This window comes from Crocodylus porosus, unplaced genomic scaffold, assembly GCF_001723895.1.
Source record: "Crocodylus porosus isolate Cpor-Errol unplaced genomic scaffold, CroPor_comp1, whole genome shotgun sequence".
Taxonomy (NCBI): Eukaryota; Metazoa; Chordata; order Crocodylia; family Crocodylidae; genus Crocodylus; species Crocodylus porosus.
In genome coordinates this window covers 19,256,004-19,281,462 of record NW_017728909.1, presented here as the reverse complement: position 1 = coordinate 19,281,462, position 25,459 = coordinate 19,256,004, and the positions used below count along the sequence as shown (strand labels likewise).

The following is a 25,459-nucleotide window of genomic DNA, read 5'->3' as shown; positions in this document are numbered from 1 at the left end:
TATATATATATATATATATATATATATATATATGTATATATATGTGTGTGTGTGTATGTAGTTAATGCACTTATGAGAACATACCAATTTGGCCCTTAAAAATGTACTAGCAGTCATATTCACTGCCGAGGATTTGTCCAGAGTGCATTTGTGTGCATTTGCTTTGGCCTACAATATGCGACCTGCTCCTTAGTCCAGCACAGCTCCGTCTGCATTAGTGGTTCCCCATCGCTTTAGCCACAAGGCTAAACTTTCCTGAAGTCTGTCACCCTAGTTGAGAATCGCTGAGTTAACATTCGAATTCAGGAAATATATGGAGTGTTGCCTTGAGGAGAAAGAGGTTGAGAAGCACTGAGCTAGCCAGTGCCAGGTAATGACAGTGGAGGATGTACCCTACTTTTTCAGCTGTCTACCCCCTTTCTGCCCCTGGTCTGTGCTTGAAGGGGCAAGGGTAGGCCCTACCACCAAGGTTGCTACTTCAGGGTCTCAAATGCCAGCGACTGCCCCTGCTTCAGGGTCTCAAATGCCCTCCTGACTGCCCAGGAGCATGGAAGGAGCAGAGGAGATGAGCCAGGCTCCAAAATGTTGCTCTAACCCCATGCTTGCCTGTTCACAGCAGTGAGCACTGCTGGGAGCATGGGGAAAGCCAGCACAGGGGCAGCAGGGCAGGGCAGTTACCCATGGCAGTATACTGAGGAGCAGGTGCAGCTGGGTGAGCACTTATCTCCTCATGCAGCAGCCAGCTGGCACGGCACCTCCATTTGAGAATTGTTGATCTAGGTCATCATAGGCTATGCATGAGGTGGAGGGGGGACACAAGGGGACATGTGCCCCCCCTGAGATTAGCACTTACCGGCTGGAGAATGGGGGCACTTCCGGGGGTCAGCAGTTGGCCACTGGGAGACTGCCCCCGATCAGCAATCAGCCACTGGTGCTCCCCACCCCAGACTCAGGAGGCACCAGTTGCCCGTGCAGGTCATCAAGCTTTTTAAGCACTATTAGCAGTCCCATATCACCATAAAGGCATGGTGGTGTTATTCATTCATAACCACGGCCAGTATTTCTCTCGCATGTTTTTAGCCATCTTGCTCTGTAGGCTAGACCTTCTCCAGGTTTTGTGCATGGAGATCTTCCATACTCAGTCCCGTCTGCTAATGGACGTAACGCAACAGCAGACAAGACGCAGCATGGTCCAGTGATTAGGTCACCAGTTTACAAATCTGGAGACATTCCCTTCTGTGCCACGAGCTTCCTGTTTGTCCTTCAATGACTCCCTGAGGACCAGATGCAAACTGGGATTGAACTTCAGCATTCCCCAAATACCTAGAGTCAAGCCCAGAGCAGCCCTGCTCTTTCCAAGGTGAAGTATCTCAGCACTTAGCTCACACCCAAACCCTGCGAGGATCCAGGCACCAGATATTCTCCTGCCAAAATCCATTTAGGGGTTTAAACCAGGAAGGATTCTCAGAACATGCTTAACCTGAGCTGACCAGATTGATCAGGCTTTCTAGAAAAGGCAGGGGCACTCATTGCTTTCTTTTAAGACATGAACTAGTGGGAGACCTGCGTGCAGTTGCCTCTTCTGCCCAAAGGGATTTGAACCCACATCTTCCAGGAATAGGCTAGGCTTTGGGCTTGGTGTGCGTGGGAGCCCTCTCTCTGCCTATTAAAACCGTAACACTTGGCAGTAGAGAACTGAAGAGTTGTTTTGGGCCAGAGAGAGCCTCCCCTGGCAGTTTAGTGGTTAGGGCACTTAACTGGGAGTGGGGAAACCTCTAGGTTTCCTAGGATCCAGGTCTCCCCTCTGCCAGGCAGGCACCTTTACCACTAGGCTACAGACTCCTGATCCCTTGTCTTCCCCCTCTGGCCACTCATTCTTGCATCCTTCATACACAGAAGTGCAGCTTTGACAGGGAGGGGTAGAGAAGATGCTGATACTGAATAGCTCTGAGGTGCTCTCCTGGGAGGCAGGTGATGTGGGTTTGAATCCTCTCCAATTGGGAATGCAGTTTTACCTGGTTCTCCCACTCCACGGGGTAAATGCTGTAGCCACAAGCCTAGTCTATCAAAGGAGGCTACCTGCTCCTTTTTTTTTTGAAGCGGAGTTCAAACTTCTTTAAGCTCAAACTCCTGCTCAGTTCAAAAGACAGGGCCTGCATGCCTGCCTTTGTGAGACTCCATGTCTGCATCCCAAATGGACGCAGCAGCACCTTATGTGGGACGGATGGGGGATGCCTGAAGAGCAGGATTGAAGAAGACTTGCCTTCTGTGCTCAGCAATTCCCTCGTGACTTTCTCTAAGCATCTGTTCATGCACGCTGACTCGAGCCAGGCTGCGTCACCCTGATACACTGGTATTGGGAGGCTGCAGACCATGCAGATTTCTGTATTCCACTCTGGCACCTACCAGTGTACTTTTCGGCAACTATGTTCTTTACTGAATCTGCCCTTTATCCTGTCTTTGCTTCAATTCCCCATTTTATAGGTGGGGATAGTAACAGTCCCAGTCCCTTGAGAGTTAATGAGCTGGTCGGATACTATTGGTGATGGAGGATGGGATGGCCAGATAAGTGGGGGATCTGAGACTACTAGCTTAGCTACAGAGATGACAGCAAATAGTGATGCACAGTGGGACCCGCTGAAGTCAGTCCTCCACTTCACCATCACCCTCTCATTGCTGGCCTAAGACTTTCCCTTCCCCCCCCAGCAGTGTCCTTAGAGGTCTTCTCCAAAACTGACTAGCGCGAAGGTCCCTCTCCTGGGAACCAGTCATTTTCCACACGATTAAAGGCGGCTCCAGCTAGAAAAAGTTATTGTTTGTGCCGACTGCTTATCACCAGTTTGGCATCATTAAGAGTTATTCATTCTTGGACTTATCGTAATTGCAGCAAATTGCTCCCGTGCACCATTAATGATTAAAAAAAATAAAATACCTCCAGAAACTGCAGAAAGAAAAGATAATAGAGTGCATTTGGTTCTGGAGCAAACCCACCAACGCAATCTGTTAGTTTGCTAATGGCTAAACCCTCAAGCCCCGGGCTCAACAGGATGCAATGGGGTAACATTAAGACAGCCATCTGTTGAACATAGATCCTGGAGGCATGAATTGCTTCACATGTGTGGGTTTCTGACTGGTTCTAATATAGCCTCGTGCCCTGCACTGAGAAACACGAGCAAAGATCACGGAAGGTGAGAGTCCAGATTCAAAAAATTGATGACTGGGAACCATTCAAATGAACATGAGCCACGGAGCAGGAAACAGATTAAACCTTTTGGGCGTAGGCAGGTTGATTGTAAGTGCTACTCTGCAGCAAGGACTCGAGCTGCTTTGCTGCTTGAGCAGCACAGCACATCAATAGATCTGTAAAATTCCATTTGCAGACCAAGGCTCCCATTATGTTAGATTGATTCATCAGGGTGAGCAGCTAAAACAAGTTAAATCCTATCATAGTTTCCCTGCATTCATTTAAAAATGAATTTAGTTGGCTCTAAATGGACATTTGTTTTAGTGTCTCGAAGAAGTGACTTTCCTCTATTAAAGCAGAATAATGTATCTATATGGTGCCCTAACTTGAACAGTACATAAAGATTAGTAAATAAGACCCCATTAAAAATACTTATAATGTAAGTAACATGGGTCCCAATAGCCTTTCTAATGTCCATTAATGCTTATTCTGAGGATCAGAGCTCATTTTACTGAGCCATTTAGTCAAACCGTGTGATTATTTAGAAAGTTAATTCATGCATACTAAAATCTAGCTTAAGTAATGCAGAGGGTAGGAGGTAAAACTCTATGGAGACGATAGTCCTTTTTGTTATTTAATGATCAGCCATAATTAACTTGCAAATTTGAAATAATTAGAACAAATTAAAGGTATTTAACTTTGCCTCCCTAAAGAAAAATTCAAATTGCACCAAATGCAGCTTTAAATTATTCAAGTCTCAGAGGTCTGTGCTGGTTTTTTTTTTTTTTTTTTTTTTTTTTTACAATGCCTTTTCTATGATGAGAATACCAATCTGCTTTTTGTCAGAAAGCATCCTATCAAGTAATTGTTCTTTGTGTCTAATAAATGACAGCTATTCTTCTTTGTAAAAGTATTTCAGTCTCTGAAGACTACATCAGCATTTCCATGGCATTTTAATTCAATAAAACAAAAGGTTAATGTTTTTCTACTTTTTAAGGAATGCAAATACTAGCGGTATTCAACGGGTCCTGAATGACATTTAAAATTTGCCATTCAAGCTCGGCAGGGGTATCGCGATATGAGGCATAGACAAAGCGGAAAAAAGTTCACGGTGTGTTTCCTGTCATTGCTGAACTGTTTCAGCGCTCAGTCAAACAGCTTAGGTCTGCGGAGAGAGACTGACAGCTCGCCCCTTCCCATCCTTGTGGTATTTGTCGGTCAGTCCTGGATTCATCTGGCAGCGAGGAGGAACCGTCACGTATTTGCCGGACTGCTCAGTAGTTCCGTTTCAGGTAACAACGGTGAAGCTCATCGAAGACGGCACTGTGTCCTGAAGAAAGTCTAAGTAGCTGAGCTACATTTGAATGAGTGAAGTGATGGCATTAGGTCAATTGGTTATCATCATTGACAGCACACGATTTTTCCTTATGATATATTTTCTAGTCTGAAATGTCCGAGGCTGCTGCACTCTCCTGTCATTTCTTTTGGAAGATAATTCCACGGCTGAACTGAGCTCTTGCACAACCTAGGTCTTTCTTCCCCCCTTTTCCCCCCCTTCTGTTCCCTCTTGTTTAATTTCAGGACGTTTCCTCTTTTTAATATTCTCACAAGCCACCCTGCAGCATTCCTCTCCTTTCTTGGTGCTTGTACCCTTCAAATCAAAACCAGGCCATAATTCATTTTTTAGCTGAGACCTAATTTAAACTAGATAGGTTATTTCCTTATAAATTTGCCCCTCCAACATCCTAATCATTTTTAATTCTCTTATTTCCTCTGGCCCACTCTATTACCCAAACTGTAGCTCAGTATAGTTATAACCTCACCATGTGAAAAATATCAGAATATCATATCAGTTGAATAACCTCTTCCTCCTCATCTGTGAAACAAAGGTTACTGTCATTGGCAAAGACCCGTAGGTTGTAATTAAATGTATTTAGAGAATCCAGAAAGCATCCAAATAATGACAGTCCCTTTACCTGGCTTTAAACACTGGTAATGATCCAGAAACACGAAAGAAAAAAATCTCTAGTCCTATAGGCTCATAATGACCTTTTCAAGTAGCAAGTCTTTCAGACCCTTTCATCTGTTCATAGAGTTCAAATTCACCTCTTGTGATATAGTATATTGCAGGAATTAGTAGATTAATTCTATATAATTCGAATAAGATACTAATTTAGTCTGCCATAAATTTTAATAGCGCTGCGCAAGATTATTAGCGGTCATGTGGATTGAAACCCTCAAGTAAGCAGGGATTATTGAGAGAAATTTTGGCCAACACTTTAGCCAGTTATTATAGGTCACGAGCCATTACATGATGTTCTGCATTAATAATGCAGGAATGGTGCTAATTGTCCAAGAGGCACAGCGGGCCCTATTAAACAATGACTTAAACAGCACATTGATTTTGAAACTTTTAATTGAGCTATCATTTTCTAATAGAAACATCATCAGGTATCTCCTTTTCTCCTCTGATGCACAGTATATTCAGGAGCACTATGGAAGAGAACTATTTCATGGAATAGTTCTCATTGGAAACTTTCTCTAAGTGTAGGCCTACGTTTTGGGGTGTCTAAGAATGACACTTGCTCACAAATCTGATCCTTGTCTATGCCTAGTCTACTGACATATTAAGCAGGGAAACCTTATCACCCGTTGCAGATGTATGAGGAGATGAGATTAATTGCATTCCTTCGTACACATCATCTTCCAAATCGTATAGTGCGTACCAACTACAGGAGGAGGTAGCTGTGTGAATGGGTGGTTCACTAGAGATGCGTGTGTTAGACAGTGTGGCATTTGGCTGGGATTGTATGTACAGAGGTGCCTAGAGTCAGGGATTTGAGACTATCAGGGCATCAAACAGCCTGCAGGCTGGATCTGGACCATGAGTTGCTGGCCCGACCCCACTTGCTGGTCCTGGACTTATATGATGCATATTGTGCATAGGCTGGACACACCCTACATCCAGCACAGGGGGTCAGTCTACATCCTACAGGGGGTCCATTGTGCACCCTACATCCAGCACAGGGGGTCAGTCTGGGGTGCATGCTACAGGCGGTGCCCACACCAAGCCAGCTCTGCAAACTGGCTCTGGGGCTGGTTGGAACCGGAGCCAAGGGATGATTTGGTAGGGCGCTGCAAACAGTGCGTGCCCTGCACCAGCCCCCTATGCTGCATGCAGTGCAAGTGTTCAGTCCGACCACACTTGCCACATGCTGCACACACTGGTCTTTGCGTGTGTACTGCCTGCAGAGTGCTGGCTAGACTCAGCGCTGCATGAGGGGCCAGCCTGTAGGCTGTATGTGGCACCCTGAACCAGCCCACTGTGCTGCCTGCAGCACTACGTCCAGTGTGCGGGCTGGACCTTGCACCACAGGCACTGCACATGAGTTTGGTCCCAGTCCGGTCCAACCAGTCTCATCTGGCCTATAAGATATCCGAACTTTGATACCGTCAGACTGGATAAACTCCTGAGAGTCCTTGCAGACAGATGCTTCCATTATAGTGGAGAGACTAGTATCCTGAGCCACCTCCCTGTCTGATTGCATGTGCCTAGGGCAACTACAGTTAACATTCACCCCTTTGCCTTTTCTTCTCCACCTGAAACAATGCCCGGGCTTTTTCTCTAGCTCCCGCTTCCCCTGAGTATCTCTGCTCTCCCCTGCTGTTGTGGTTCCTGGAGATCCTAGCACAGGGGTGGGAACCCAAAATAATTACCTACCCCTGTTCTAGGCCATTGCTTCTCCAGTGAATGATCTCCTTGTGTAGCTGCTGCCACCCATTGCTTGTTAGCTGCGACTACTCGTCCATCATCCCCAGCTCCTCAGACTTCAGCTGTTTCAGTACCCAGAGCCTTGCACCTCTGGCATCAAGGCTTTTGCACTTAATCTTCCTGGCCCCAGATCTGCTCCTTATAATGTGACATGCACTTTGGCTCATGTCTTTCCTCTTGGACTCCTCTTTTCCCTCAGTCCAAAGATCAGCCTCTTCAGCTTCCTGATTGCAAGCCTTGGCGCTGTAGCCTTCTTTCTTCACAACTCTGCTTGACTGCATTTTGAATATCAGCTGAGCAGGGTGGATTCAATTTAAATCAAATTGTTTTAAATCACGATTTAAACCAGTGGCCAAGAAGCCTCGATTTAATCATTGTTTTCTACAAAAAGTGCATTCTGGTTGTTTCATATAACCTTAATACATATTATTCACAACTCGGAGATAGATGTAGGTTTCATTTTCAGACGGTACACACTGTACATTTTAAAGCAGTGATTTATTTTTTATATTGTTTTCAGGTGAATTTTATAGCTACATCAGAAAACTGAATTATGATTTGGTTATTTTATTTACCAAAGCTAACTGAAGTAGATACTTGTGAAGTCACTGGGAGGTGAACTAGCTCTAATTCACTTGATTAATCGTGGCTGTTTGGGGGATGTTTTTGCCATGCTGTATTAGGAGGACATCAAATGAGAGCTGCAGCCATATCTTCTCAGCTTGGGGCTTTCTTCATTTTCTTCTAGATTTCTTCTCATTTTTTTATTTCTGCTCCCTTTTTTGGCCTGGCAAGCCTGCTGCCATGATAAGTTTTCCTTTCTACCGTACCATTCCCCTACTAGATCCCACATCAACAGAGAGGCTATGCCCAGAAATATACCCCTCAAGGCTTCTGGAATATTCTGCTCAAAATGTTTCTCTTTTCCTACTAACGCTCCCCTCACTTGTGTTTATCTCCAGACTCCTCCCCCTTGCCCAGATCTACTCCATCCCCAACAATCCTCTATTCATTTAACTTTTTGAAACATTGCACTTTTAGAGAGAGGTGAGGGCTTGACTCTGTGTACACAAACTTGCAGAGAGACGAGAGGGCTGATGGGTGGGTAATCAGGTCTGTTATCTCTCATCCCCATGTGCTGCTGTTAACAAGGATGTGATCTCTGGAGAGAGAAATCCACAGTTTGAGAACCAAAACTAAGCATTGCAGAGATGCTTAATAGGATCTTCTACACAGAGCACCGAGTCCCATTGGGTGGAGTGGTTTTCTTTAATCTTCACTATAGAGGAGCCTCTGGGAATCCCAAAAGATTGGGCCCCTAATGGTTTGTTGTGACCTATTTATAACACTTTTCTAAAAAGTTTATATGAATATATTGTCTCAAATATTATATAATTAGAAGTTATAATCCCTATTCAATGATGATATCTTTGAGCTTTAACATATCTTAAATTAAAGTCATCTTTATATAGGTTTATTTTTTTAGAAAAGCATCTTAAATAAAAAAAGTACGATTAAATAAAAAAAGTCTGACTTAAATAAAAATCCTTTGTTGATTTTTATCCACCCTGCAGCTGAGTGGTAGTCTCTTCCCAGCCATGTTTTACCACCAAGGGCCATTTTCCCTCCTTTTCTTTTGTGATGAAAATAAGCCCTGAGTTTATAGAGGAACAAAGATACCAGGAGCAGTGGCTGAAGCAGGAACCAGGCTACACAGCATTTTCCAGGCCCAAGTGATTAAAAAAACTCATGAGCTAACCCCCACCCCTTTCCCCAGATCACACATTTGGCTTTGAAGTCATTAAAGAATCACAAATAATTATGTGGGGGTTCTTTTTCTTTGTATCGTGGTTACCGAGCTGTTGAAATTCCCTTGAGTCTTTTCTCTATCATTGGGAAACTTTTAAATGAAAATGGAGGTTGCTTTGTAACCACTAGATGCCAGGAGCTGGGGCTTTATGGCAAACACCAAATACCAGAGTCTGACCGTGTGCATGGGTTTCACTCCTATGTGGGTCAGCTGGTGGGAGTGGAAGCTGGGAGCAGGGAAATGCAACCTGGCCTTGGGTAGCAGAGCGGATATAAGGCAAGGTTGTTGGGACCCAGCATTACCTCTTTTCAGGCATGGTCTCATCCTTGTGCGGGCTGATGGCTCCTTGTTCCAGACTCAGGTAGACCTTGATTGCAACTCCCAAGTGCATCCCCCAGCACTTGTCCACATCAGTCCCACGTATGACACACGCACCAGAAAGAAGAGATGTTTTGCCCACATTGTTCTTAATAACTGCAATTATAGTTAAGTAAAACCTCCTTTTGTTCTGCGGACTGATTGTGGTCACAGAGTCCTTCTACAACTCCTTGAAGCAGGCCTTTGTTTGAGAACTCCTCTCACCAATAGTGAGGTAAGAGCCTCGAAGGGCCCGCAAACAGGTCATCTAATATTACAAGGAGATGAAACAAGTGTTTTAGAACCATCTGGGTCTGGTGTATTTATTTGTACACCTTTTAAAGCACTCTTCGCTATGAATCTGCAAGGGCAGGCGTAGGCTGCAGTGAAAATGGAACTGAAGAGCATCTATTAAAGTACTCTTTGGTGTTAACAGCCGGAGAGGTCCCTGGAGTCTCCCATCTAAAGTACGTTGCAAACATTTTGATCCCTACTCATCGTGCTAGGTGCATTAAAACGTTAGAAAAATTTAGCGAGAGGATAACTAGGACCTTACCACTACACCACTAGTGTTGAAACAGTCCATGTGCAGTGTGACACAGCCTGGCCTTTCACCCCTTCCAGCATGCCAACATCTAAGGGTGAAGATTACCCTCCCAGGACACCGACCTGCAACAAAGCCTCCAGGAGCAGTGCAGGGAGCAGCTCAGGGAAGAAAACGGTTGGTTTCAGTGCAGCCATGGAAGAAGGACCCCTCTGGATGCAGACAAAGGAGGAAACCAGCAGGTCAGGGAAAGGTAAGATGATGTGGAACGTGTAATTTTTGTTAAAGGCATTTGGTCGTCTTAGGCATTTATTCATCTGTGGGTCAGTTAAATGACAAGACCGGGGAGGGAAAGTTGCAAGTTGTGTGTAGTGACCCAGTGATTGTCACGGGTAAAGTATCAGAGCTTCCAAAGCCTAGTAACTAGTAAATGCTTGTGTTAATATTTCTAACTGGGAAAAAAAAATAGTTCTCTATTCCTCAAAAGCTACTTCAACTATCCTTTTTGCTTTTGTAGCAAGATAGCAAAGAAGCAGCTTAATGGGGTTTGCTTTTGAGATGCAGTCTCCTTCCCATTCACTCCTTCCCTGAGTAATGACTGCCACCATTGCAACCTGATATTTTGCCACACAAGGATGTCTTTACATCTAGACTCCATCCTGCTCTTAGCTTTGCACCTTCATTTAAGGAGTTGAGAAAAACAGTCTTTCTGGGGAAGAGGGAGGGGGTGGAAAATAGAAACAGCTTGGAAGTTTCACTGCAGAACCTAACATAATCTTTGGTTCAATTATGAGCCGGCTTTTTTTTTTAACTTGTCAACCAGTTTGCGGTTTGTGTCAGCACAAAAAAAATAAAGAAAAAGGCAAAATGAGAAAAAATGCGGTGCAGTTCTCAAAGGAACAAATAACTTGTGTTATTGGTTAAGACCGAACCAACATTAAAAAGCAGTCCCTGTGAAGAAACTTTCAAAAGTGTGTCATCAGACTGGACCCAAACAGTGGCTGAGGTTAATCTCTTCCAAGGCACAGCTACAAAAGTTGGAAGCCTGTAAAGGGCTTGTGTCCAAAAAAATCAATTTCTAATTTGAAACAAAATCATTTTTGACTAACAGGGGTTCAGGACCCATTACTTTTGCTGTATAGTCTGCTGACATTTCAGCACTTTCTGTTGTGCACAATGAATCCTAATAGTCATTTTATAACGTTGCTACACCAATCAATTTAAGCAAGAGAAAGCCGTTACAATCCTGCAAAGTTTCAGGGGCAATTTTCACTGATGGTTTTCTTTTATATATTTTTTTTTTTTTAGCCATCATGATTTCTTTCTTTTCTGCTCACCCTCTCCCCCTAGAAGAGCTGCAGTGGTGAAATTGAGATTTTTCACATGTGTTGGAGGATTTTTCTTGGATAAGGGAATTCCCAGGAATTAACTTCTATCCACAGCTTGCTCGCTCGCTCTCTCTCAAAAAAAAAGAAAAAAAGAAAAAAAAAGGCTTGGTCTTTCCCCTAATTCTTCTCATTCTAGCAGTTGGAACAAAAATACCAGCTGCCCCTTCCAGCCTGGCAATCGAAGTGACTGGCAGTGAGAACCGGGACCCCTACCCTCCTTCAAACAGACTCCTCTCTGAAATCTCACCAGCTGACCTGGAGTTGCATGGCAAAGTTTGACTTAATACGTTTGCATTTGCTGTGTCACCAGACAAAGTTGGGAGAAGTGCTTTCAAGCTGTGGAATCACCTCAGGACTATTACTGATTTGGATGGCTTGTTTATCACAAGGCAAATTACCTAGCACTAATCACTGAAGTTGAAGTCTTCTGCATTTAGTACCTTTTTAATTGGCTTCCCTCTGTTATATGTTTAGGCTCCTTTAACAAGGACACACAAGGCATTTTTAAAATTTTTTTTTGAGTAGGACCAGCTCACAATCCTCTGGCTTCTGAATCCTATTCCGGTTGTATTCTGGCCCTTCTCTTTCCCTAGCTTTGCCGTCATTAGAGCTTGCCACCACAGTCGCACTGTTTCAAAGTTGTACAGTGAGCTCCTGCTTCAGGTTTTAAGACCAGATCCAGACTGATAACCAGGCATCAGCTAGAATATAATCACACAAAGTGATCCTGAATCCCCCTGCTCTGTATGAATTAATATATGGTGCCTATATTCATTCCCCACCTATGTTTCAGACTGCAGGTATCTCTAGGCTGCTGTAGCATAGGCTGTCGTGATCACAGGGAAGCGTCTCACTGTGACGAGCCATGGGCCTAACTCGCTGCTTGGCTCTGTTTTGAGCCAGGATAAGGCAGATCATCACTGAAAGCGCCCAAGCCCCCTGACGGGACTGATCTTCAATGTCTAAGCTCCGACGAGGGGCAGGAGCTCACACGGTCCTGTGCTTTCCCTTTTTTCATTGACTTTTGCCACGTGACTTCCCACTCAGTGCCCATCCCCTCTGTACTGTCTGTCTAGCTCTCCCCATTGACTGTAGGGTGCATGACCCTGTTTCTTTGAATTGACAGTCCAGCACAAGGCACCTAGTTTTGAGGCATGTTCAAGCATCGGTCAAGCCATACAGTTCCAGACCTGCTTGATCTGTCTCAAGCAAGTGGTTAGTGCATGATGGAAGAGACTCTCCTGACCCTCTACCTCAGCACATGCATGCATCTCAGCTAAACTGTACTGTGCAGGAGTAGAGAACAGACTGGTCCTCTAGGCCTGAGATTCGATTGTCCTACCTATTTCTTTAGACTTGCTATAATTTACCAAAAATATCCGTGTCGAGATAGGATACACAGGGCCACGTGGAGCCAAGAGCAAGTCTCTTCGGACACAGATTTTTAAACATGAATTACAAATGGTTTTATTCTCCTGCCTTTTGTCTTTTTGTACTGCACGCTCCTTGAGGTAGGGATAGTCTGTTAACATGTGATATGCCACTACCAGCAATGGGGATGGGGCTGCAATATAGTATAATGTCTAGGTAATAGTCATACCCGGGTATGGACCCTTCATGCCCCTGTTGGGCTGTATATCTGTACACCTTGCTATTCATCCTGGTGGTACTTGTCCACCACCATATTTGCGCTCTCCATTAGATTGTGAAGCTAGTCTTAGATGATAACTTGCTAACTTTAAACCTTTTTTTTTAATGAGGCTGAAAAGATTAACCAGTAAACCAAAGCAATGCTTCATTTGGCCCGTTACCTTTTCTTGTCAAAGGCAAAAAGTCAAGGTGGCAGAACATTTCAGTGCTGAATGTTGAGTTTGTTCAGCCAAATTACAACGACAAAGCCTTACTGCTCCCGGTTTTGTTTAGTTAATAAAGTGCGATGAGCTTGGAGGCTTCAGGTAGAATTACCCAACTTCCCTTCTCCCTGCCATGTATCTGGAAAGGGAGAGGATGGCAGTGTCAACTTGGCCTCATCACTGGGTCCTGAATCCTCTGCAAGGGGAAAAGTAGTGCTTATGCTATCTGAGTGCATATGAGCCTGGGGTTTGGGTCTGCTTATCCAATCATTATTTATTTCTTTGTCATTTTTTCTCTTGTCTGCAGTGATTTTTGTTTGCTGCTTATTTTTCTCTCACTGCTTTTACAGGTGTGTGTTTCTTCCAGCCTAATTTTTAGATTTAACAGCAAGCATATGCCTTGGTTTCAAGCAAGTGATGTAGCCCTCAGGTCTTGTCTCTTTGCAGCAGCAAGCTGGTTTTATCAGTGTTAACAGCAGATATGTGCAGTCGTGTAACTAGGGTTGGAGTGCCGACTTGGAGGGGAAAGGGGCATGAAAAAAACCAGCTGTTGCTGGCAGTCATGCAATTGCAATGAGAAATCACTGCTGCCCCTGTTCCCTGGGCACCTGGCTATGTCCCTACGCTGCTGGCTATGTCAATATGTACCAAAATCTAACACGTTTTCTTGTTAAAAGACCCAGGACTGCAAAAGTCCCTCTCTTCAGAATACTCTTACTTGTAGTCCTGGAAGCAAAGATGGGGTTTTGTCCATTATTTTCTTTAATAATCTTGACTACTTCATTTCTTAACCATCTTCTAAGTCTGCCTTTTAGCCTCTTTCCTACAGATCTCTCTCTTCCTTGAGAGAAAAGAAGTAGGAATTGGTATGTCTCTCGCTTTTGTGCAGGATTGTGTGGCAGGGCTGTTCAAGTGGTTAAATTGTGGCTGGTGGGGCTGGAAATTCTGCAGCAGGGCACGTGCATTTTCGTTAACCCTCATGGCTGCTAAAGCCTATGTCAGCAGGGCAAGTACTGGGATGGTATTACAGTGCCACGGCTCGCCGTACCCAGAATATCCAGGTTGAGAGCCTCGTTGGGAATGTGTTAGGGAAAACGGTGGCAGCACGGTCACTACACGAGGGTTAACGGCACTGCCGTTTGCTCCAACACCGGAGTTGGGTCGTCTGGCCTGCGAGAAGCCTTGGAATTGGAATATGGCCTGTCAACCCAGACAAATTGAACAGCCCTGTTGTGTGGCTTGCACGGCCCCGCCATTGCACCAGAAAGCTGAAAACTAAAGAAGGAAACGTCATTCTTGGTTAGATAAGCACAGACTGGATGCAGGTTCTGTACCGTGCATGCTTGAATCATCAGGGAGTCATCAATGGCTCAATGGCAACAAGCTGAATGGAGTTGCAGATGCTCTGAAGGGCAGAGCCGGGATTCAGAATAACCTAGATAGATTGGGAAAGCATTCCACAGTCAATCGGATGAGATTCAGCAAGGACAAGTGCAACATCCTGCCCTCGGGACAGAACAAATGCAAACTAGGGGATGCAGTACTGGCCTGGGGTTTACAGTAGATCATAAGCTCAATATAAGCCAACAGTGTGCTCTTGCTCAAAAAAAAATCCAACATGTGTTAGGTTGTATTAGCAGGCATATCACTTGCAAATCAAGGGAAGAGATTCTTCCATTCTGTTCAACACTGGTGAGGTCTCACCTGAAGCACTGTGTCCAGTTTTGGGCCCCACACTTCAAGAAGGATTTGACCAGATTTGGAAAGAGTCCAGTGCAGAGCAACAAAAAAGGGGCCTGGGAACATATCTCACAAGGAAAGGCTGAAAGACCTAGGGTCATTTAGTCAAGAGAAGAGAAGACTGAGTGGGGGATTTAATGAGAGCTTTTGAATACTTCAAGGGCAGGTACAGAAAAGGTACCTGGGCTTTCCTTCGTGGCCACTGGAGACAGGACTAGGAGCGATGGCCTCAAGCTGCAGCAGAGGAAATTTAGACTGGAGATTAGGAGGAACTTCCTGGCTCTGGAGGAGGGCAGGGAGCAGAAGAGGCTGCCTAGAGAGTTTGTGGAGTCTTCTTCCTTGGAAATTTTCAGAATCAGTTTGGGCAGGCACTTGGCTGGGATGGTGTAGTCAAAGATGGTCCTGCCTTCAACAGGGGGCTGGACTCGACGTCATGAGTTCCCTTCCAGCCCTACTCCCTTATGATCTAGTTCATATTTCTGACTGGCTTCGATTATTCCAGCCTGTGTTTGGTTTCTTCACCCCACCCTCCTCCACTTTTTAGGCATCAGGCCTTGAACCTTCTACATCCCTCCAGGGAAGATTTTCTCACAATATAATAGGGTTAATTAGAAGATGTGAAATGCCATATAAATAGTGAGGGGTGTTGGTTGAAGCCATGTTGGTCTAAGGATGCAGGCAGAGAAGGTTCTTTGGGTGAATCTGATATCTTTTATTAGACCAGCTCAAATAGTTGGGGAAAAAAAAGTCTTAGCAAGCTTTTGGGTTTAAAAACCAACTGCAGAGGCTTCCTCAGCATGACGAAGGGTTTTTAAACCTCAAAGTTTGCTAGCAGTTTTTTCCCCCAACTATTTAAGTTGGTCTAATAAAAGATACCAGATTCACCCAAAGAGTCTTGTCTGCTGCATATAAATGGTGAATGTTAGGAGTTATTCCTATGATCCCATTCTTTTCTTCCTCAGTGACATCTACAGTTCCCATCAGTTGCTTTAATCATATTCCTTTTTGGACCACTGTGACCATTTTCTTTCTTCTTCAGATTTCTACTGTCCAAACCCAGATGACCACGTTCTCCCTGCTTTCCTCTGGATATTTGTATTTTGGTGAAGCTGAATACATTTATTTGCATTAATCTCCATAGAAAAGTCCTTTCAACCCTTTGACAATTAGTTAACATCTTTCTGATAACTAGCTCGCTGAAACTGGGACGTGTGCAATCTTAGCACGACCATTTGCGAGGCAGAGAAAATTTGGCTTGCGTGGCCCCAGATCTTGTGAGCTACACATTGTTTTGCAAGCTTCTGTATCACTTGCTTTCTGTCTTTCCTTAATTTCAAGTCAACTCTTCCCACTTGCAGCCTGTTTTTGAACTCTTCTCCCCTCTACTAGTCTGGAAGAACGAAAGTGGACATGTATGTGTTTTTTTTCCCCTTCCCATATTCTTTAGTCTCTGGATTCTTTCCATTTTTTCCTCATCACGCCAGCATTTTACACCACCTGCAAATTTAATTAATGTCCTGTCTTCTAGTACCGCCCAATTCTTCATGACTTTTCATAAATAATTACCAGGAGCTTCATAAATTCATTAGTTGATTCCCTTTAGTCCCCGCAACGTATATCTTCCAGGCCCAATGATTTGTGTGTTTCCACTCAGAACTCCTTTTATCAGCAAGTATTGTGCAAGGTCTTCACGTGCTTTCTACTCGCCAGTGCCCCTCTTCCTTTCTTTTTCCTGTAAGAGTGGATTTGAAAATGTTCAGGAGCCAAGCCATTTTTGAATCATCATTGATTTAATCTCCCTCCTCTTATTAATGGGCCTACTTACTCTTGAGTGTTTCTCTTCCTTCAATAGACTTGCGTTGCTTTTCTCCCAATATATTTTGTTTCCGTGTATTCTTCACTCTTGCTTTAAAAAAAAAAAAAAAAAAAAAAAAAAAAAGAAGCTTCCCCTGTCGTCTTATCTCTATTTCTAGACCTGATGATATTTTCACTTGGTTTCTGAACAGCTCCTCATCAGGCTGCGTTGGCCACTTTTGTTTCCGTATATTTTTCTTTTTCAGTGAAATGAGCCTGTTATGCCTTAAACACAGCTTGTGTAATATTCATCAGCCTTCTCCCATACTAAGACTGTAATGTCTCATCCCATATCCACTGGTTTCTTTATTTTTGCAGTATTCCTGTCTTAGAGTTTAGTAATCATGTGCCATTGTTATATGATGCTGTTTCTAAATAAGTTCAGTTTATTTAAGCAGTAGGCTCCAGTCTCTCTCTTGGATACAAATTTTGCTCTGAATTGGTACATTGTGGTCCTAGGTTGCCAGGGGCGCAGTTACCATACATTATCATTGTAGTCTTAACAATGACGCCATCAGTAATTAACTCTTGCTACTTAAAGCTAAAGCGTAGCATAGAGTGGAACAATAGGACATTTTTGATTTGCTAGCCTCCACTGAAACTCAAGTGAAATCATTTCTACTGTAGGACCTGATTGCATGCAAATGTTTTTATGCATCTCAAATCAACAAAACATTTTAAGTAATGTTAAGAGACTTATTGGGCATTCAGAAAACTGCAGAAATTCATCTTTAAGGCTGAAATTCCATCCTTGATTGATTACTCCATATTTCAGTGTGTATGACAGGTAATATTACTCACTGTTCAAAGAGCCTAGAAATGCCTATGCACAATAGCAGTACTTAAGAAATAAGTTTCTTGACTTGACTCTTAATTTTTTCTGGGACTTGTGTTTGTCATGCATTCAGCGTTTGGCTAGGCAGCGCTTGGTGCTGAGAGCAGGGACACTGGCCTTCAAAATGCACATGCCATAGTGGATCAGACATACAGTCCCATCTGTTCCTAACTACATCACTGGCTTCTAGTGCATCTCCTGGAAAGTCTCTCAACTTCAATTTACCCATTTTAAAGTGGTTTACAATAAGCCTTATCAGCTTTACAATGGTGGTGTAAGGCTTGATTCAGTTTGTGGTCCTCTAGTGATAAGCTGCAAGTTAAGTGAAAAATATTACTACATTTTGGGGAAGCGGGGACAGACTAAAAGTCAGGTTTTATTGGGAGAGCAGTATATTGTTATGGTGATAGTTTAGAAAAAAAAAAAAAAACAAGGAAAACTAACATCTTGTGGAAGTTCATAAGAGCTGGTGCTGTAAACTAAAATGGATCCTGTGGACAAGAACTGGCAATAACGGCAAGTCTGTCAAGCTTTGGAAACACGGTAGTAATGCAAAGACTGCGGTGGGTGCCTTATTATGTAAATATGATTCTACATGATCCTGGAAATGTGCATTATGCATAGTACCTGTCAGCTGGTAACGACTCCTTTGGTTGCAGTCTTGCTGTATATACAGTACCCTGAAGAATGGCACAACTTTGGGCCCTGTGTTCTGTAATAACGTCAAACAGCAGAAGAGCTGTCCGAAACTTCCAGGCCTCTAATGCCCACTGGATTGCCTTCCCCTTCTCTCCGCAGGGACAGCTTCAGGATCTAGAAAGGATGCAGCTACGTCTCCCGCGCTGACAAGCAGCAGAAAAGAGCTTGTAGCCACAGCCACATCACCAATCCAGCATGACACTTCACGGTAAGCTGCTGGGTAATCTCTGGTTTAAGATTCTGCAAATGCAACCGTCAAATTCCCCGAGATGCAGGAAAGTGCCGGAGTTTCTATGATTTTTCATGTTAATGCAAGCTGGATAATATAAACTAAAAACTGCCGTATCCTTTGACATTTATAGTAAGCCTTAAATTGCTTGTTAGAATAAGAAAAGCAGGAATATGCCAAGTTTTAACATTTTAATTTTATTCTAGATTTTGAACAGAAAGTATTTTATGTTCCAAGCCCTGACACATTAGACACATTTGTAAATAATTTAAAGGGATGGTGTTAACCCGTTAGGCTTTAAATCCACTTGAAGATCGTAATCCCCATATATTCCCCCCTCCTTCTCTATATTGTACCAAACGGCATTTCTTTCCCTTTTTTTTTTTTTTTAACAAATGTTATTTTATGTTTAATGACAAGTAACAAAATCACATTAAGTCAGCACCTCCTGATTATACTCTGTATCAGCTGTAAAGGCTGTCGGAAAGCAGCATTATCACTCCTGCTCCAATGAAGAAGAAAGCTTTGTGGTTGCCCTGAGGAGTCTAAATCCATCTTTGCCTTTTGGAGGGATTGCATTGAAGCTCTGAGTATTTTTAAAAACACACACAATGAGAACAGCAGCAGACCTCCCCCTCCCCCTATTCCGGTGTAAATTCCCCCCCCCACCCAAAGCAAACAGAAAAAAAAACCAAACCAGAAACCCTTGTGTCAAATTGACTCTTTGTTAATATAGAAATATATTTCATTTTGCAACTCTGGTTGCACTTCTCTGCAACAGGATGACTAAAATATAGGACACATCTTATAAGAAGAATTAAACATTAGTTGGAGAAACTAAAGTGCTTGACGGTAGAATCAGTTTTAATCTTTTCTTAACCCGTTGGACAAAGCAAATGTATGTTTTCTGTCATCCCTGTGTTCTTGGCAGCAGCTGGCAGTTTATTTCTATCTTCTGAAGCAACTTGTGATATATAATAGGTGAAAAAACCACTATTAATATTGACAGATTTGTACTTATTCAGCAATAGAAACAAAATTTTTCTTTTGAAGAAAAGGCTGATACTACGGGAATGATGTAAGAAATCGAGATGGATGGGGCTCTGCTTTCCACAGCTGCGTGTTTAAGCAAACAAGAAGCCCACAACTACATAAGCGTTATTCTCAGCAGTCAGCATTGTCTCTGGAAGCTGGCAGTGTTGACTGATGAGTGTCTGTAAGGATTTTGCTGGGTGTTACCAGTGACAGTTTAGAAGCAAGGCTGAAACTCCATCCGAGGACTGAGGAGCAGATATAAGATAACTGTCCGCATATTAAAAAAAATGCAGTCAGACCAGAAGTGGTCAGAAAAAGGAATCTGATTTCCAAAGGATGGAAGGGCCATGCTGTAACTGCAACGGAGAGTGAAATAGGTGTTGCAGTACAGTGTTTGAAAGCGATGTCAGATAGAGAAGCAGATCCAGAAAATGATTCTGATTACCCGTCACCTTTAAAGGTTTGTTTTACTAGCTAATGAACAATTTTGACAAATTCCATACTTCCTGGACGATCTCTCCCGCTCTGTCTCTGTCTTGGTTGAGGCTGCATGTGAGTATAATTGACCAAGTTAAGTATCCATGTTGTGCTTTTCCTTACTCACGGGCTTCTCTAATTGAAAATGGTAAATGGACAAGTATTTCTGCGGAGACCTAAAGCTGATCCTATCCTTCATCAAAAAACCTGCTTGGGCAGCAGGTCAGTCTCAATTTATCACCGAATGGTTATAAGCTTAGACTGCAGGTTTAACTAACTAAATTAATCAATATTGAGAATTATGGCTGCTTTTGTGCCACTAAAGTTAAGGGTCTGTCAGCGTGTTCATTATAATCCATGATTTGGGGGGAGTTAACAGCTTAACCACAACAGTTGGCCAGGGACTGAAATTTGCTGTACAAAGCCTTAGCCTAAGAGCAAATTTATTTAATCTGCCATGCTTGTAATGTAATTACTTTTGACTATTTAAATTTATGGGGACTAGATTCAACTCATGTTTATGCCAGCCCTAACTAGCATAAACCCTGGCACACAGCAGCAGCAGGAGAAAATCTGCCGGGGAGGAAGGTTTGGAGAGTGACAGCCAGTGCAAGGTGTTTGGATGCTAGCACAGCTGTGGAAAGAGGGCAGTGCTGCCTGGATACGCAGGCATGGCCAGGGCACCCACATGGCAGCCCACTGGTGTTTCCTGCCGTGCTTCCTGGACAACCCTTCAGGGATATTTCACATTGCCTCCTTGAGAGAGACAAGTGGTCCTAGCTCCTGCTCTCTTTGGATGAGGTACTTGCAGGCCCGAAGTACAATAGAAATAGAGATCTTGAGGGCTTGAGATGCTTTGGTAGGTTAGATCTGGACACGCAAGATTTTCAGCTTTCAAAACTAACGTTAGCAAGCTAGCTATAAAGGAATGATATGGGCCATGTCTTCTTTTCAAACGAAGTACATCCGAGCATCTGATCTGTCAGCTTTGGAGAAGCAGCTAATGTGCATCTCCACCACCTGCTTTTCCTAACATGACAGTTATGGCATAAACGGTGTTCAGGGCAGGCAGCTACATCTCTGCAAACCTCTCTGAGCTTGGTTCACGGCAGGTTTAGAAAGCTTTTCCATATCCTGATGGTTGTAAAGCCTGGCTGAGGCAGGCTGAGTTAACAACCAGGTAAGACAGGTTCAGGTTAGGTTTCCTGTGACAAGATGATAATGACCTGTTTGGAAGAAGAACATATCTTGTCCCTCAAAACCTGGTTTCTCTGCCTGGTGTGTTCAGACCTGACTGCAGGACCTGCTCTCCCTTATGTATTGTTCTTCCTGGTTTTTTGTTTGTTTTTTTTTTACAGGCAAAACAGTGTTTTTGGCTGTGACTTGGAAGTGAGCTTTGAAAGGGAGGTGTGACTACTAAAACTTGCATCAGAAACCTGATTTTGCATCCTCACTAAAGGCAGGAATTCAGGGAGGTTTTGCGTAAAGTAGGGATTCATTTCTGATATAATGGAACACTGATCTCGGGGAAAGCAACAGTCCTTGGTACAAAAAGGGGTATAATTATTCTATAACAAAATATAAAACCAGGTACTTTACAAGAAAGCACCAACTGTAGAACTGGCTTTGTACCTGGGATCCTCTCCTCTGAATTCGGTGAGGTACCAGGCAGACTTCGGTCTCCCCCCACAAGCACTGTTGTAACATCAGGCTTTGACTTGGTAAGTCCTAGGGCAGTGCCTGCCAGTGAGACCCAAAGGCCGCATCCAGACAAGCACGGCAATGTGGTATGTGGCACCGCAGACTCGTCTGCAAGGGACCAGCACGGGGCGGGTTTTTTTGACCTATGCATATCCAGGGATCAAAAAAAGACCTGTGCCAAAAAAAAGCAGAGCAGCACACACAGGGGCTGTACACTAAACTCAAAACTGGAGCCTGGCCTGCTGGAGCCACACTGCAGCTGCTGGCCCAGCCCCGGGTGGCAGGATCACTGCTGCTACAGTTTTGAGAGGCTCTCAGGACCCCAGGTAAGGCTCTAGGGGCCATCCCAGGGCTGGCCCCAGCCTCGTCTCTACCCTACCCGGGACAATTGGCGCGCACCAGAGCGTGCGTGGCACGGGTGTTCTCCAGGGACAACTAGTGGCAGCACAAGGTGTGCCGCCGCTAATAGTCCATGGCAAACCAAACGTCCACGTTCATCTGGACATGAGCAAGAAGGATACAGGCTCTCGAGGGTCTTGCTGTTGCCAGGCCCCTCTGTAACTCTGCTAAATTTCTGTCTTTCCCTCTTTGGACAGCTGGAGAAAACCATTTCTGATGGGTTTAGCAAAGAAGTGAATTAAAGCCGTGGGTGATAGCCTGGGATTTCAGCTGTATAAACCTAAATGTTCTTGTTGCAGCTCTCAAATAGACCTTTAATGCTAGCCAGATGTATATTTTTGGAGTTAAGTTCCTTTTAGATGTTAAAATAAAAGTGATTTAAAAGTTTCTGCAACATCCGTATTACACCCTTGCCACACTATTATCTGTTAGACCACAGCGGCCTTTTGGAATTTTACAAACAAGTTGCATTGTGGAAATTTCTGTTTAGGGGCTTTTTACAAACAGAATTATTTATCCAGTTGCCCAGCACATCTCTGATAAGGTAGATGTGTATTCGGGGACGTTTAAGCAAATTAATATTTGATGTAAAATGTAATGCACAAAGTTGTATACTTAATAGCGCACGTTGGAATAGCATGTAGCAGATTCATTACACAGCGCGCTTGGTAAATAAAACAGTGATCTGAAAAAGCATTAGCTGCAATTGTGTACACCGTGGTTGTTTTTCAGATCCAAGCATCTCAGATGCTTTAAATGTGTTTCTGCTCTTAAAATGGTATTCCGAAGCTCTTATTTCTCTAAAGAGCTTGTATTAGTAAACACTTCTGAAGGAACAGCGGTGCTTTTTCCCATATCAGACACGATTTTGAATTCAAAGGAGTTGGGGGGAAACATCTTTCACTCCATGCCTAACTTATAAACATTTTAAGGAATTAAGAGCGTGTGGAGAGGGGTGGTGGATAGGGTGGTGAACATGATAGGAGACAAGTTTTCTCTTTTCCCCGAGGAGAGCTAACAGCACGAAAAGTCCAATATAGTTCCATATGCAAGTGATAAAACCAGACGTTGGCAAATTAATCTCTCTTATTCACAGTGTAGGTTGTTAATTGTTCTCTCTGCTGGCTGTCGATATAATGTGAAATTTTCATTCCCCATTCACGATGGAAAAAGTTGTGGCTGAAAATGTTAACATTTGCATTTTTATTTGTTGATTTATTTAAAGGACAGCCTCTCTTACAGCAATCCATCACTCAGTGACACCCCAAATATGAATAATGTATTGTAGACTTGCGGTTACAATGTGTAATAAGTGCCAGAGACAGTAGAAGAATGTTAACTATGTTGCAAATGTAATATTTATCGACTCATAGTTTATTGCTTTCGAGGTTCAATAATACTGACCATAGGACATTAATATCACTTATCTTGATTTTAGTTGGGCACCTCTGTATGTAGAAATAACCCATCTATCTCATGCTTACAAAATAAATGTGAAATTTACAGCACTTTGTAAGTAGTGCATTATGGTTTCCGTTGCTCAGAGCGTGCAAAGCCCCTTTTCTGCCATCTCATTTATTTGTGTCTAACATTGATCTCATTCCTGTGGGCTGACCCAAATGGTAAGCACCTTGACACTCTTTATTCAGAGACTTTATGGAGTGGATGAACAGTCTCAAGACACAAATTCCAACCTGGACTGCGTTTGGACCAATTTTGTTTGGGAGCCATCGATAAATTTTCTGTTGATTTTTTGGAAAGCATTGGCTGGGAGTATAACGCTGATAATTTTCCCTCTTGGAAATGCATATGGAAATGCATCCATCCCAGGTTTGCATGGTCTTTTAGAGAATCATAACTGTTCAAGCTGTTCTTTTGGTCAACAGTTTGTATGGTGTAAAGTTATATTTAAGGACGGTATTTTGAGGGCCTTGTGTGGTTTTAAAATCAGGTAAAAGATGTGCATGACAGCTATTGGAATTGATAGGTACAACTTATTTTCAAAATGAGAATGTTCTTGTCTTGCTAGGTTAAAAAAAAAAAAAAAAGGTTGCTACAGCTAACTGATTTGCGGCCAGTTTCATCTTCAGCGCTTCCTTCAGGAGGCTGTTTACTGTGACGAGAAGCTTAAAACTCCTTGGACCAAAGGCGTATAGATGAGAGCCTAAAATTGGAACAGAAAACAAGTTAGCGCTAAGAGATTTGCAATGTGGGGCTAAAATCAGATTTCACCCAACCAGACTTACCCTTGGGAGACCCAGAATTATGTTCAACTATGAAAATGCTGTGCCTAATTACATTTAATATTGTCGTCCCCAACTAAATTGTGAAACTGTATTCCATACGTACACCTGAGGTTATCAAATTTAAAACATGAACAGAGATTTTTTTTTTTTTTATTGTGAGTAAGGAGAACACTTGTTTGTACCAAAGGGACCTGGTAACTGCTTTACGATGGCAATTTTGTTGTGTCCATTGCTGACAAAGAAAATCACACCAGGAGATTCTGACTCCCAGTGCAAAAGGATTAATGTTAATTAGCAACTGTCGGCTGTAATTGTCACCCTCATTAAAATGCAGAATTATGTATTTCTTAGTTATAAATAACCTTTCTAATTGTACTTGATGTATGCCAGTTTAATCAAAAAGTACACTTGCAAACAGGCAGATATTTGCATTAATCTAGAACGGGATCTTCAAATCTTTTTGATCGTCTTTTATTCCAAACTTGACTAGTTGGGGGAGGTCTGTTACAGCTGCATATCCTTTAAACAGTTGTTTTTTCCTATTCATCTATGTGGACCTGACAGGGTTTTATATTAAAATAAGGGGAAAGGTCTTCTGGGAATGTTCAGCGCAACAGAAAACTTGTCAATTTTTGAAGTCGTTGGCAAGGTTTCCATCACTCAGTGGTGTGACAATGAGTTGATTATGGTTTGAAAGTAATAATAAGCAAAGGAAAATAGAGTACAAATCACATTACGAAGCTGACTTAACCCTTTAAATCGATATCTTCAGGTGACACGGTTCTTTATGGTTATGCACTGGATGTTTCCAATACTGATTTTTGCACTGCTGCTGGGTAGTTTGCTGCCACCTTCTAGGTCATGCATGAAAATCAGTGTAGCCCTTCAACCTGCTTCCCATTTGTGAGTTTAACCAAGCTTCTTCACATGTAAAAAGCCAAGCATTGGCTGCTCTCTTCCCCAGGCTCTGCTGTCCTTCATCACCAGGAAGCATTTCTTGGCTACCACTGCTTCTCCAGCTACTGTCACATCTGTCCTCTTTTCTCCATTGCCTTTCCAGGCTTGTGTTCCTTTCCTCCCATGCTATCCTGGATCTCTTCCAGTCTGCTCCAGCCACTTTACTGAAGCAGCGTCTACTGATCTTTTCTGGACGTATTTTAAAGCCTCTTCTCCATCCTCTTTTTTGACTATGTTGCTATCTCTGACACCACCAATCAAACCCCCTTCTGCTGCACCTCCTTTTCCTTTGGTTTTGGTGATGGTGTCCTCTTCTGGTTTCCTCCCTAGTGCTATGACTGCCCTGATGGGTCCCTCTCTATTTTTATAGTACTTGTGT

General features: G+C 43.2%; 1 protein-coding gene and 1 long non-coding RNA gene across 2 annotated transcripts in view; one reads left to right on the top strand and one right to left on the bottom strand.

Annotated features, from left to right (window-relative positions):
* The window catches only part of LOC109307769, a 23,550-nt gene extending 16,106 nt beyond the window's left edge, over nt 1-7,444 (bottom strand). The window contains exon 1 of the long non-coding RNA XR_002100359.1: nt 7,434-7,444. This is a non-coding gene — a long non-coding RNA (uncharacterized LOC109307769). The remainder of the gene's footprint in view (nt 1-7,433) is intronic.
* KIAA1328 (KIAA1328 ortholog) overlaps nt 1-25,459 on the top strand; it is a 210,239-nt gene that overhangs the window by 161,715 nt on the left and 23,065 nt on the right. Inside the window, exons 9-10 of the mRNA XM_019531837.1 lie at nt 9,748-9,920; nt 18,136-18,244. Coding sequence (XP_019387382.1) covers nt 9,748-9,920; nt 18,136-18,244 — 282 coding nt within the window. The remainder of the gene's footprint in view (nt 1-9,747; nt 9,921-18,135; nt 18,245-25,459) is intronic.